The sequence below is a fragment of the Dendrobates tinctorius genome, unplaced genomic scaffold (genome assembly GCF_039654945.1).
Source record: "Dendrobates tinctorius isolate UK_male_01 unplaced genomic scaffold, ASM3965494v1 ptg000165l, whole genome shotgun sequence".
NCBI lineage: Eukaryota > Metazoa > Chordata > Amphibia > Anura > Dendrobatidae > Dendrobates > Dendrobates tinctorius.
Window position 1 is genome coordinate 839,162 of NW_027361832.1, and position 11,956 is coordinate 851,117.

At 47.9% G+C, this 11,956-nt stretch overlaps 1 protein-coding gene across 1 annotated transcript; it reads right to left on the reverse strand.

Annotated features, from left to right (window-relative positions):
• Positions 1-5,386: 5,386 nt before the first annotated feature.
• LOC141053088 (GSK-3-binding protein-like) lies at positions 5,387-8,666 on the reverse strand. The gene has a single exon (XM_073550400.1). It carries the CDS (start codon positions 8,449-8,451, stop codon positions 7,939-7,941), a length of 513 nt encoding a protein of 170 aa, XP_073406501.1. The 5' UTR covers positions 8,452-8,666; the 3' UTR covers positions 5,387-7,938.
• Between the last annotated feature and the right edge of the window lie 3,290 nt (positions 8,667-11,956).

An 11,956-nucleotide genomic window follows, 5' to 3' on the forward strand; every position in this document is an offset into this window, starting at 1 on the left:
GGCCAATATTCTGACCGCTGGGGGCGGGGAAGGCCTAACGTAGAGATGAGGCCGTATGACGGACGGAGATGGTTCACTCGACCTGTGGGGCACGGGGTAGTGAGTGCCCAGTCGCGAGATCCTGGGGTAATGTGTGTTCAACCCCACAAGTTTGAACAGAGGGGGAGGTATGTGGTGTAGTGACCACTGTGTCCGCTAAGGGGTGCTGTGTGGGTGTCCCAGGACAGGCGTACAGGCATTTCAAGTGTCCTGAAAGGTGTAGGATGCTGAATGATCGTAATGTATCTCAAGGTGGGTGGCCTTGAGATGAAGACTTGTGTATGTGTTGATAAGCAGTGATACTGCTGAGGTTTCGTGCCAATGGGTAGCCTCGCCCACCGGGTCACATGGCTATGACCTCATCACAGGTCCTACAAGCATTCATACATTCTTTACTATGGCGTTCTAGCCACATCCCTGGGTGGATTTGTAGGTACAGTGGGGCAAAAAAGTATTTAGTCAGTCAGCAATAGTGCAAGTTCCACCACTTAAAAAGATGAGAGGCGTCTGTAATTTACATCATAGGTAGACCTCAACTATGGGAGACAAACTGAGAAAAAAAAATCCAGAAAATCACATTGTCTGTTTTTTTTCATTTTATTTGCATATTATGGTGGAAAATAAGTATTTGGTCAGAAACAAAATTTCATCTCAATACTTTGTGATATATCCTTTGTTAGCAATGACAGAGGTCAAACGTTTTCTGTAAGTCTTCACAAGGTTGCCACACACTGTTGTTGGTATGTTGGCCCATTCCTCCATGCAGATCTCCTCTAGAGCAGTGATGTTTTTGGCTTTTCGCTTGGCAACACGGACTTTCAACTCCCTCCAAAGGTTTTCTATAGGGTTGAGAACTGGAGACTGGCTAGGCCACTCCAGGACCTTGAAATGCTTCTTACGAAGCCACTCCTTCGTTGCCCTGGCGGTGTGCTTTGGATCATTGTCATGTTGAAAGACCCAGCCACGTTTCATATGCAATGCCCTTGCTGATGGAAGGAGGTTTGCACTCAAAATTTCACAATACATGGCCCCATTCATTCTTTCATGTACCCGGATCAGTCGTCCTGGCCCCTTTGCAGAGAAACAGCCCCAAAGCATGATGTTTCCACCACCATGCTTTACAGTAGGTATGGTGTTTGATGGATGCAACTCAGTATTCTTTTTCCTCCAAACACGACAAGTTGTGTTTCTACCAAACAGTTCCAGTTTGGTTTCATCAGACCATAGGACATTCTCCCAAAACTCCTCTGGATCATCCAAATGCTCTCTAGCAAACTTCAGACGGGCCTGGACATGTACAGGCTTAAGCAGTGGGACACGTCTGGCACTGCAGGATCTGAGTCCATGGTGGCGTAGTGTGTTACTTATGGTAGGCCTTGTTACATTGGTCCCAGCAGTTCATTCACTAGGTCCCCCGCGTGGTTCTGGGATTTTTGCTCACCGTTCTTGTGATCATTCTGACCCCACGGGGTGGGATTTTGCGTGGAGCACCAGATCGAGGGAGATTATCAGTGGTCTTGTATGTCTTCCATTTTCTAATTATTGCTCCCACAGTTGATTTCTTCACTCCAAGCTGGTTGGCTATTGCAGATTCAGTCTTCCCAGCCTGGTGCAGGGCTACAATTTTGTTTCTGGTGTCCTTTGACAGCTCTTTGGTCTTCACCATAGTGGAGTTTGGAGTCAGACTGTTTGAGGGTGTGCACAGGTGTCTTTTTATACTGATAACAAGTTTAAACAGGTGCCATTACTACAGGTAATGAGTGGAGGAAAGAGGAGACTCTTAAAGAAGAAGTTACAGGTCTGTGAGAGCCAGAAATCTTGATTGCTTGTTTCTGACCAAATACTTATTTTCCACCATAATATGCAAATAAAATGAAAAAAAAACAGACAATGTGATTTTCTGGATTTTTTTTTTCTCAGTTTGTCTCCCATAGTTGAGGTCTACCTATGATGCAAATTACAGACGCCTCTCATCTTTTTAAGTGGTGGAACTTGCACTATTGCTGACTGACTAAATACTTTTTTGCCCCACTGTAGCTCTCCCTAACCCCAAAATGGTCAAAAGCCATGTTCACCTTTGCACATTTTCGTTTTTATTCATTTGCTTTCTGATGGCAATGCTAAGCAACATTTTGAATAGTCTATGTTAAAAATGTTCTACCAGTGTCTTAGGGAATGTGCACCTGTTAACTATTTGCTACAGCCATTTCTGATTCAAAAAATTGGATCTTGGCAGGAAAAACAGCGTAAAAAATACACTTTTTTTTTGCATTTTTTTTTTTGCCATTCATTAGAATGGGTGAAAACATTGCAAAAATGCTAAAAGAATTGTAATGCTGCAGATTTGAAACTGCTTCAAATCTGCAAGTAAAAAATAAGCAGCGTGTTCATGATATTTCAGTAAAATGAAGCATTTTTTGTAGGGGGAAAAAAACAAGGCAAAAAAAACAACACATGTGAACATATCCTTGTAATGTCTGTACATCCTTTATCTCGCTGGGTAGGAGATGTTTGAAATTGTTATTCATTTTTGGCATACAAGAAAAATGTATTTCATACTAATGGTGAGAGCAAACAGACCAAAAATTGGATTACAATTAGATTCAGCACACAAAAAAAAGTCAAAGAATATGGATATCTGAATGAGGCTTTAGAGATAGTAGCGGGAAGGGGTTTGTGCTGATGAAAACAGCAGCACACAAATTACACACAGAGCTCACATCCAGCCTATATTCCTGCGAGAGACGCTCCCACACGAGCAAAATCTGAAAATGAATGAAGATTACAGACTGAAACTTAGTACAATTCTATTAACTAAAGGTAACCACTAGCATATATATATATATATATATTTTTTTTTTTTTTTTTACATGTAAAGGTCCGTAGCTTTTCACCTCTTCCAGAAATAAACTGCCTATGTATGGTGCGTACTGTTAGGGATGTATGGAACTGGCTAAGAAGATAAGCCCACTGAGAATGCAGTGGAGGGTAGCAACTATGATAGCTCCTGGGATCTACGTAAGGGGGAATCTGGGATAGGAGACTCCTAGTCCGAAGGTCAATGGGGGCACCTAGTGATCAGACACTTAGGAAAGCTCCTTTAAGATGTTCCTTAGCATTTATGATGTTCCTTCCACATCTGTGCAAATTGATCCGCGCACGGACCTCTAATGCACGGACCGGCCGCAGCTCTCCAGCCTCGAGTGTGACAGCTTCACTTATTTCTAGGCTGTCTCGCTCCAGTAGAGCCGCGGCCGGTCCGTGCATTGCGGGCCAACCTCAGACTGATTTGCACGTATGGCTGATTGAGCCCCAAGGTAGCTGTTGGCCAACAGCGATTCCTCCCGATTACCTCATTACTATGCACACTTGGCAATTTTGAGCATCCATAAATTTTGAGTTAAACCTCTAAAGGCTAAGCACAATAAATGGGCAATGCTCTTGCAGACATTGGCGGCTCCATATGACATTTGTGTCGCAACGCTCCTTAGATAAAAAGGATAAATCCCCGAACACACTGATCTGACACCAGAGCTGGATCTCCAGCCTTTGCTGAGAATATTATTACCCGTGTGGGCATAAACCGGCTTGACTTCACTCACAGCATCTGCTACTAACAAGATATGTATTATAATGGAGGCCATAAATAACAATCAATAAGTGCAATGGCTCCACACTCCAATTTAGTGCACAGCTTTATCCCACTGGTGCTCGGAGCAGAAAAACCCAAGAGCAAATGTTGTCGGCTAAATCTGTTCACTTAACCATGCCGTTTAGTTCATTAGCAGGAAATTACAGATTCCCGGTAATGGCAGCAAGCATGGAAGCACACAACGATCTACGTTCAGGGTTATTTCGAGGTCAGGTCTCTTCATGACTGCAGAAATTATTCTGTAAGTTTATTTTCATCAGTTTGGACTTGCAGATAAAGTACTTATGAGCACCCTGTAATAAGTGGTCAGAGATCACTAATCTCTATGACCGCTGCCTGCACCTCCATAGCTACTTTGACAACAATTGATGAATTGCAGCCAAAATAACACCTATGGCAGCGGTACACCACACCATTGCGCCATAGATTCCTGCAATTGTGCAACGTGGACAATGACAGTGCGCTCTCTCACCAGCTCTAATCAAAACTAATGAGCCAGCAAAAGAGCGCACAGTCAGTACGCATTGTAAGACAAATACCCGATGGGCAGAGATCAGAGCTCCTTCCCACTGTAAGCAGTGCTTGTCCTTGTTTCTCCACCCCAGGCAATAAGGATATGTGCACACGTTGCAGATCCACTGCAGATTTCCTAGTGATTTACAGTAATGTTATTCTATGGAAAAAAAACCAAAAAACGCTGTGCACATGCTGTGGAAAAATCCGCGCGGAAACACAGCTATTTTCCACAGCATGTAAATTCTTTTTGCGATTCCGCAGTGTCAAGACCATGATGCACTGCGCGACTTAAGGTACAGTTCCAGACGCCAGGTGCGTAAACACTTATTAGCAACAAGAAATCAAGTTGCATATTAATTGTGAAGCAGAACTCCAAAATTGGTGTAGTGAATCACAAGAAAAAAAACTCTAAATCAGACATGCAAGCACAGGAGAATGCAGTGTATAAATGGTTCAAAGATTCAATTTTTATTAATACAATTTATAAAAAAAAAAAAAAAAAAAAAAAAAAAAAAAAAAAGTGTAGAAAAGACAAACAAATAACGACCATGAGTTCTTTAAGAATGGCAATTAAAGACATTAGGGCACCTCACCATCCGCTTCTAGGGGACAGTTTCTGTGCCTGTATAGGCAAGATGCACCTCTACTAATAGTATTCAGATTGTTGCACATGCTGCATGTACTGAATAGATGTTCAGCATTCGCCAGCATTTTCCGCCAATTACCATTCTTAAAGCATTCATGGTCATTATGTTTTTTTTCTAGCCAATTGCTAATTATTGTATTAATAAAATTTTTTAACCATTTATGCTCGGCATTATCTTGTGTTCACAATAACACCACTAACTGTATCTGTGATTCACCTGTAGGGCGGCACCACCGAGTACTGTTGCCGCTGGGGCCTGGTGAGCAGAAGCAAAGAAGCTTCTGCTCACCAGGCCCCATACACTAGTAAGGGAAGTAATGCCCTGACTACTATGAAGAGATCCACACACCTGAATGAAACTGCTCTTCTCACTATATTTGGTAGACTTCCCCAAAATTAAACAAAGAAATCTTACAGATTTTAGGGTGGAATTATTTCATTCTGCTCACAATAAGAAAAAAAAAAAAAAAAAAAAAAACCCACACAGAATTACAAGGGAAATAAGTCTGGACGCACACAGAGGCTTGTATATAAAAAAGGTAAGTTTATTGTACACATTTTTTAATTCATAAACCCTGAAATTCCAGGAACACAATCATCGTCACTTCGGTACGAAGGGTACACTTTCCAACAGTCGTCGCAAAACCACGGACGACCATTGGTTCAAGTTTTAGATTTCATTAGCTTAAATGCAAGTCCAAAAAAAAAAAAAAAAAAAAAAAATCTCTGTACAGAACACAAATGATAAAGCCTCCTGCACAACACAGAACAGATGACCCTTCAAAGACCTGGTTTGTGTGCACCACCGGATTAACTGGTTGGCGCAAGTCGATTCACGTGTCAGTGGCGTCAGCGGGAGAACCGCCTCTTACATGACTGTATTTGTGGCTCTTCATTACCTGTTTGGTGTGACATCGTTATGACATTACACCAGGCCGGCTAATCAGAAGAGCTGCGTTAGGCAAGAGGCAGTTGTCCCATCTAGCAGCCACGGACCAGTCGTGACCGATGGTCTGGGACATTTGAATTGATTTGCACCAACTCTACAACTAAACACATTATGGTCGTTCATCCTCTAAAGATTATAGAGATCAAGAAGAAAAAAAAAAAAAAAAAAAAAGATTTAAAGTGTAGTGCACATAGATAACACAGCCTGTATAACACGGTTGCTTGAGGTGTTGGGCTGTGTTCACATTTCCTGAAAACAAATAATGGGCAAAAAAAAAAAAAAAAAGCGCAGCAATAATAATATTGTCCGGTAAACTGACAGAGACCCATGGGGGCAGTTGGTATCTGCCATCCGAAGGATCATTCATTACTTTGCTCCTACTAAAGGTGCAGATCAATGGAAACGATTGACGCGGATGTGAACAGAGCCTTATGTATCATCATCGAAGAACCGTGGGACTTCTTGTAAAATATATATATATATAAAAAAAAAAAAAAGTTGCTATACAGTTTCTATTTTCCAGTTTATCGCCTGTGAGGACACAAGTCACATTTCACGCCACTACAGAAAATCCAGATGTATCCTGGAGTAAAACCACAGACATCCCTCAATACAAGGTTGTGCCGTGAACCCAGAAAATAAAAAATAAAAAACTAAATTAAATATTCTCCTATTTGGCTGCAGCACACAAGTGGCAATATTCACATTAGCTCATCATACTGAAAACGTTCTCAGGCTGTGCAAGTGATCTAGCCTAAAAAATTAAAAAAAAAAAAATAAAAAAAAAAAGTGACCATCAGCAGCCAATGCCAACAAGCTTCGCCAGGCAAAACAATAATACCGGGCGGGACACGAGCGCGCGTCAGGGTTCCTCTTGGAAAAAAACTGTAAACAAGAAGCAGAGAACAATTACATAACACCAAATAAGGAAGACACGGGAATTTACATTCCCCCTCCCAGGATCCTTTGGGATCAGTCAAAAATGAATGTGACAGCACAACAACCTGGGTGTGAACAGATCCCAGTAGAGAGAATACAAAACAGCGCCTCTGTCAACCGATCAATGTTCAGCGCTAGAGTTTGTGACTCCTCCATGTATCTTGTAAACATAAAAAAAAAAAAAACGTAATTAAAAAGGGCCAAACTTCACAACGGCATCCTGCTCATTGTCGAAGGGCAAGTAATCGTCTTAGAGGGTCAGTAAGATAATCGGTCTCATCTCCAGATTCAAGGGGGGCATACAAAAAAGGAAGGGTGGTGGGCAGACCTCCACCTGAGATGGTATCTCCTAAGTGATGCCAGCACCAGGGAGTGACGGCTCTTCTGGAGGTGGTGCCCCTACTGGCACAAGACAATCTTTAATTAGTATAGGACATGTAGGGTTAATTTTTCACCCCAATGTCAATGGAAGGCAGAAAAGTCATCCTAAAAAAGGGGAGGAGAAAAAAAAAAAAAAAGTATCAGAAGATAAGTCACTCTAGAGGTCTTCTCCGGATCCGTAGATAGTAGGGTCAGGATGCACACCTTGGGTGGTCACATATGGCACCAATATCATGGCGTTGTTGCCTTCTATCCCAATGTCAATAGGGGGCAGAAAAGTCCCAATAAAAAAGGTTTAGCAAAAACATGATGATGGTACTCCAAAGTTGGGTCCGGGCACACACGTTGAGGGGGACCACAGTGGGGTCCGGGCACACACGTTGAGGGGGACCACAGTGGGGTCCGGGCACACACGTTGAGGGGGACCACAGTGGGGTCCGGGCACACACGTTGAGGGGGACCACAGTGGGGTCCGGGCACACACGTTGAGGGGGACCACAGTGGGGTCCGGGCACACACGTTGAGGGGGACCACAGTGGGGTCCGGGCACACACGTTGAGGGGGACCACAGTGGGGTCCGGGCACACACGTTGAGGGGGACCACAGTGGGGTCCGGGCACACCCACCACACATGGTGCCATTAGTCTGGTGGTGTTGTCGTCTTCCTTCCCAAGATCAGTGGGAGTCATTGAAGGATGGGTGACCCCAGACCCTCCTCGTACTCCCTGTCGGTGCCTGAGCGCCATCCTGGGCGGAGGGTGTAGCGGGGTGCTGTGGGGTCAGATCTGTACATGTATGGGGCCCGGTCCACCGGTCTCACTGCACCAGGGTCTCGGGCGCCTCGGCCACCTTGCAGGGCGCAGTGCTGGAGCCCTCCCCGCTCAGCTGCAGCCTCCTCACCGCCTCTTTGATGAGGTTCCCGGAGAGCAGCAGCTCCTGCAGCAGCTGGTGCGGGTCCCCGTGCTCCTCCTCCTCGTCGTCTCCTCCGTGCTTCCTGCAGCTCCCTCGCACCCAGCCCCGGCCGCACAGCTGCTTGCTGCCCCCGAGGCTCTGCCTGGCGCCCCCCGGATGCTGCGGCGGCTGGCAGCGGCCGGCTCCCCTGGGGGTGCACACCCGGTACGGCGTAGTCCTGCCCCGCACACACGAGCACATGGCGGCCGGCGCTCGGCTCCGGGCTGGGGCTTTCAGAGCCATACTGCAGGAGGTCGGGGCTCGGTGGCCATTGAGCTGCAGGGCTTCTCCTATGCGGGCGACCAGGGAGTCCACCTCCTTGGAGTCCACGGTGACCGACTGCTCCAGCAGCAGGAAGCTCTCCTTGCGGCACGGCATGGTGGACAGAAGAGCGCAGTCACCTCCGCCCGGCTCCTACCAGCCCGGCTGGGTTTGTAAACAATGGCTGACGTAGGTCTCTGCTCGGAGCGTACCACTTTCAATCAAAAGGGAGGCAATATTTTCTACTTTAGCACTCACGAGCCGCACTTGCAGCCTGTTCCATCTGTCTGCTGGAAAAAATGAATTTTATTCTCCCCGCAGTATCCCAGCGAGTGACTTGCATTAGTCGCTTTCCTACATTTAAAAGAAGCAGGTGGACGAGACCATTGGTGGTTCCCCCTCTTTGTCTTTTACAGCGTGTGGCTCCGCCTCTAGTCTTTTTTTTTTTTTTTTTTTTAAGCTACTCGTACGTTAGTGACGTCACCGTGTTTTGGTTCGTCTTTCAGTTAGAAGTGAGGGGGCGTGGCCAGGAGTTTGATTCAGACACAAACCGTCAGTCCGTGCGGCGGGGGGCGGGGCGTCTACGCGCGTGACCTGCCTGTAACCTCCTGGCGACAACACAACCGCGGGCACGGCGATGCGCGCGGAGGGACGGCGGCGGCCTCCATGTTTGTGTCACAGAAAACACTGTATGAATCCACCAGGACGGCTCCCGAGCTGCCTGACAGAGCAGGAGGAGAGGAGCCGCATTAGAAAGCTTCATGTCGCGATTTCCGCACTATCACTGCGCCAAATTCCTTGCGTGCAAATGAGGGGTTGCAGCCCTGTTCACATGAATGCAGGAAAAAAATAAACGCATGACAGTCTGGAAAGGAATTTATTGAATTCTTGTTGCAGGTTTTGGGGTTTTTTTTTTTTTGCATCTTCTGGTTTTGGTGCAGATTTAAATCGGTGTTTTTTTTTACTGTGGTTTGTTTAGGGCACAAACACTGAGATATTACACTGAGGGGTCTTCATTGGTCCGATCTCAGAGCACAATGCACGGACTGATCACACATCTGAACTGAGTGCCGGACCGTCCGAGCATTGTGCTCCGCCATCATTGGTCCGATCTCAGAGCACAATGCACGGACTGATCACACATCTCCTGAACTGAGTGCCGGACCGTCCGAGCATTGTGCTCCGCCATCATTGGTCCCATCTCAGAGCACAATGCACGGACTGATCACACATCTGAACTGAGTGCCGGACCGTCCGAGCATTGTGCTCCGCCATCATTGGTCCCATCTCAGAGCACAATGCACGGACTGATCACACATCTGAACTGAGTGCCGGACCGTCCGAGCATTGTGCTCCGCCATCATTGGTCCCATCTCAGAGCACAATGCACGGACTGATCACACATCTGAACTGAGTGCCGGACCGTCCGAGCATTGTGCTCCGCCATCATTGGTCCCATCTCAGAGCACAATGCACGGACTGATCACACATCTGAACTGAGTGCCGGACCGTCCGAGCATTGTGCTCCGCCATCATTGGTCCCATCTCAGAGCACAATGCACGGACTGATCACACATCTGAACTGAGTGCCGGACCGTCCGAGCATTGTGCTCCGCCATCATTGGTCCGATCTCAGAGCACAATGCACGGACTGATCACACATCTCCTGAACTGAGTGCCGGACCGTCCGAGCATTGTGCTCCGCCATCATTGGTCCCATCTCAGAGCACAATGCACGGACTGATCACACATCTGAACTGAGTGCCGGACCGTCCGAGCATTGTGCTCCGCCATCATTGGTCCCATCTCAGAGCACAATGCACGGACTGATCACACATCTGAACTGAGTGCCGGACCGTCCGAGCATTGTGCTCCGCCATCATTGGTCCCATCTCAGAGCACAATGCACGGACTGATCACACATCTGAACTGAGTGCCGGACCGTCCGAGCATTGTGCTCCGCCATCATTGGTCCCATCTCAGAGCACAATGCACGGACTGATCACACATCTGAACTGAGTGCCGGACCGTCCGAGCATTGTGCTCCGCCATCATTGGTCCCATCTCAGAGCACAATGCACGGACTGATCACACATCTGAACTGAGTGCCGGACCGTCCGAGCATTGTGCTCCGCCATCATTGGTCCCATCTCAGAGCACAATGCACGGACTGATCACACATCTCCTGAACCGAGTGCCGGCCCGTCCGAGCATTGTGCTCCGCCATCATTGGTCCCATCTCAGAGCACAATGCACGGACTGATCACACATCTGAACTGAGTGCCGGACCGTCCGAGCATTGTGCTCCGCCATCATTGGTCCCATCTCAGAGCACAATGCACGGACTGATCACACATCTGAACTGAGTGCCGGACCGTCCGAGCATTGTGCTCCGCCATCATTGGTCCCATCTCAGAGCACAATGCACGGACTGATCACACATCTGAACTGAGTGCCGGACCGTCCGAGCATTGTGCTCCGCCATCATTGGTCCCATCTCAGAGCACAATGCACGGACTGATCACACATCTGAACTGAGTGCCGGACCGTCCGAGCATTGTGCTCCGCCATCATTGGTCCCATCTCAGAGCACAATGCACGGACTGATCACACATCTGAACTGAGTGCCGGACCGTCCGAGCATTGTGCTCCGCCATCATTGGTCCGATCTCAGAGCACAATGCACGGACTGATCACACATCTCCTGAACTGAGTGCCGGACCGTCCGAGCATTGTGCTCCGCCATCATTGGTCCCATCTCAGAGCACAATGCACGGACTGATCACACATCTGAACTGAGTGCCGGACCGTCCGAGCATTGTGCTCCGCCATCATTGGTCCCATCTCAGAGCACAATGCACGGACTGATCACACATCTGAACTGAGTGCCGGACCGTCCGAGCATTGTGCTCCGCCATCATTGGTCCCATCTCAGAGCACAATGCACGGACTGATCACACATCTGAACTGAGTGCCGGACCGTCCGAGCATTGTGCTCCGCCATCATTGGTCCCATCTCAGAGCACAATGCACGGACTGATCACACATCTGAACTGAGTGCCGGACCGTCCGAGCATTGTGCTCCGCCATCATTGGTCCCATCTCAGAGCACAATGCACGGACTGATCACACATCTGAACTGAGTGCCGGACCGTCCGAGCATTGTGCTCCGCCATCATTGGTCCCATCTCAGAGCACAATGCACGGACTGATCACACATCTCCTGAACCGAGTGCCGGCCCGTCCGAGCATTGTGCTCCGCCATCATTGGTCCCATCTCAGAGCACAATGCACGGACTGATCACACATCTCCTGAACCGAGTGCCGGCCCGTCCGAGCATTGTGCTCCGCCATCATTGGTCCCATCTCAGAGCACAATGCACGGACTGATCACACATCTCCTGAACTGAGTGCCGGACCGTCCGAGCATTGTGCTCCGCCATCATTGGTCCCATCTCAGAGCACAATGCACGGACTGATCACACATCTGAACTGAGTGCCGGACCGGCCGAGCATTGTGCTCCGCCATCATTGGTCCCATCTCAGAGCACAATGCACGGACTGATCACACATCTGAACTGAGTGCCGGACCGTCCGAGCATTGTGCTCCGCCATCATTGGT

Bases quoted from the DNA above. Each gene is read 5' to 3' on its own strand.
- LOC141053088 (XM_073550400.1), bottom strand. From the start codon at position 8,451: ATGCCGTGCCGCAAGGAGAGCTTCCTGCTGCTGGAGCAGTCGGTCACC.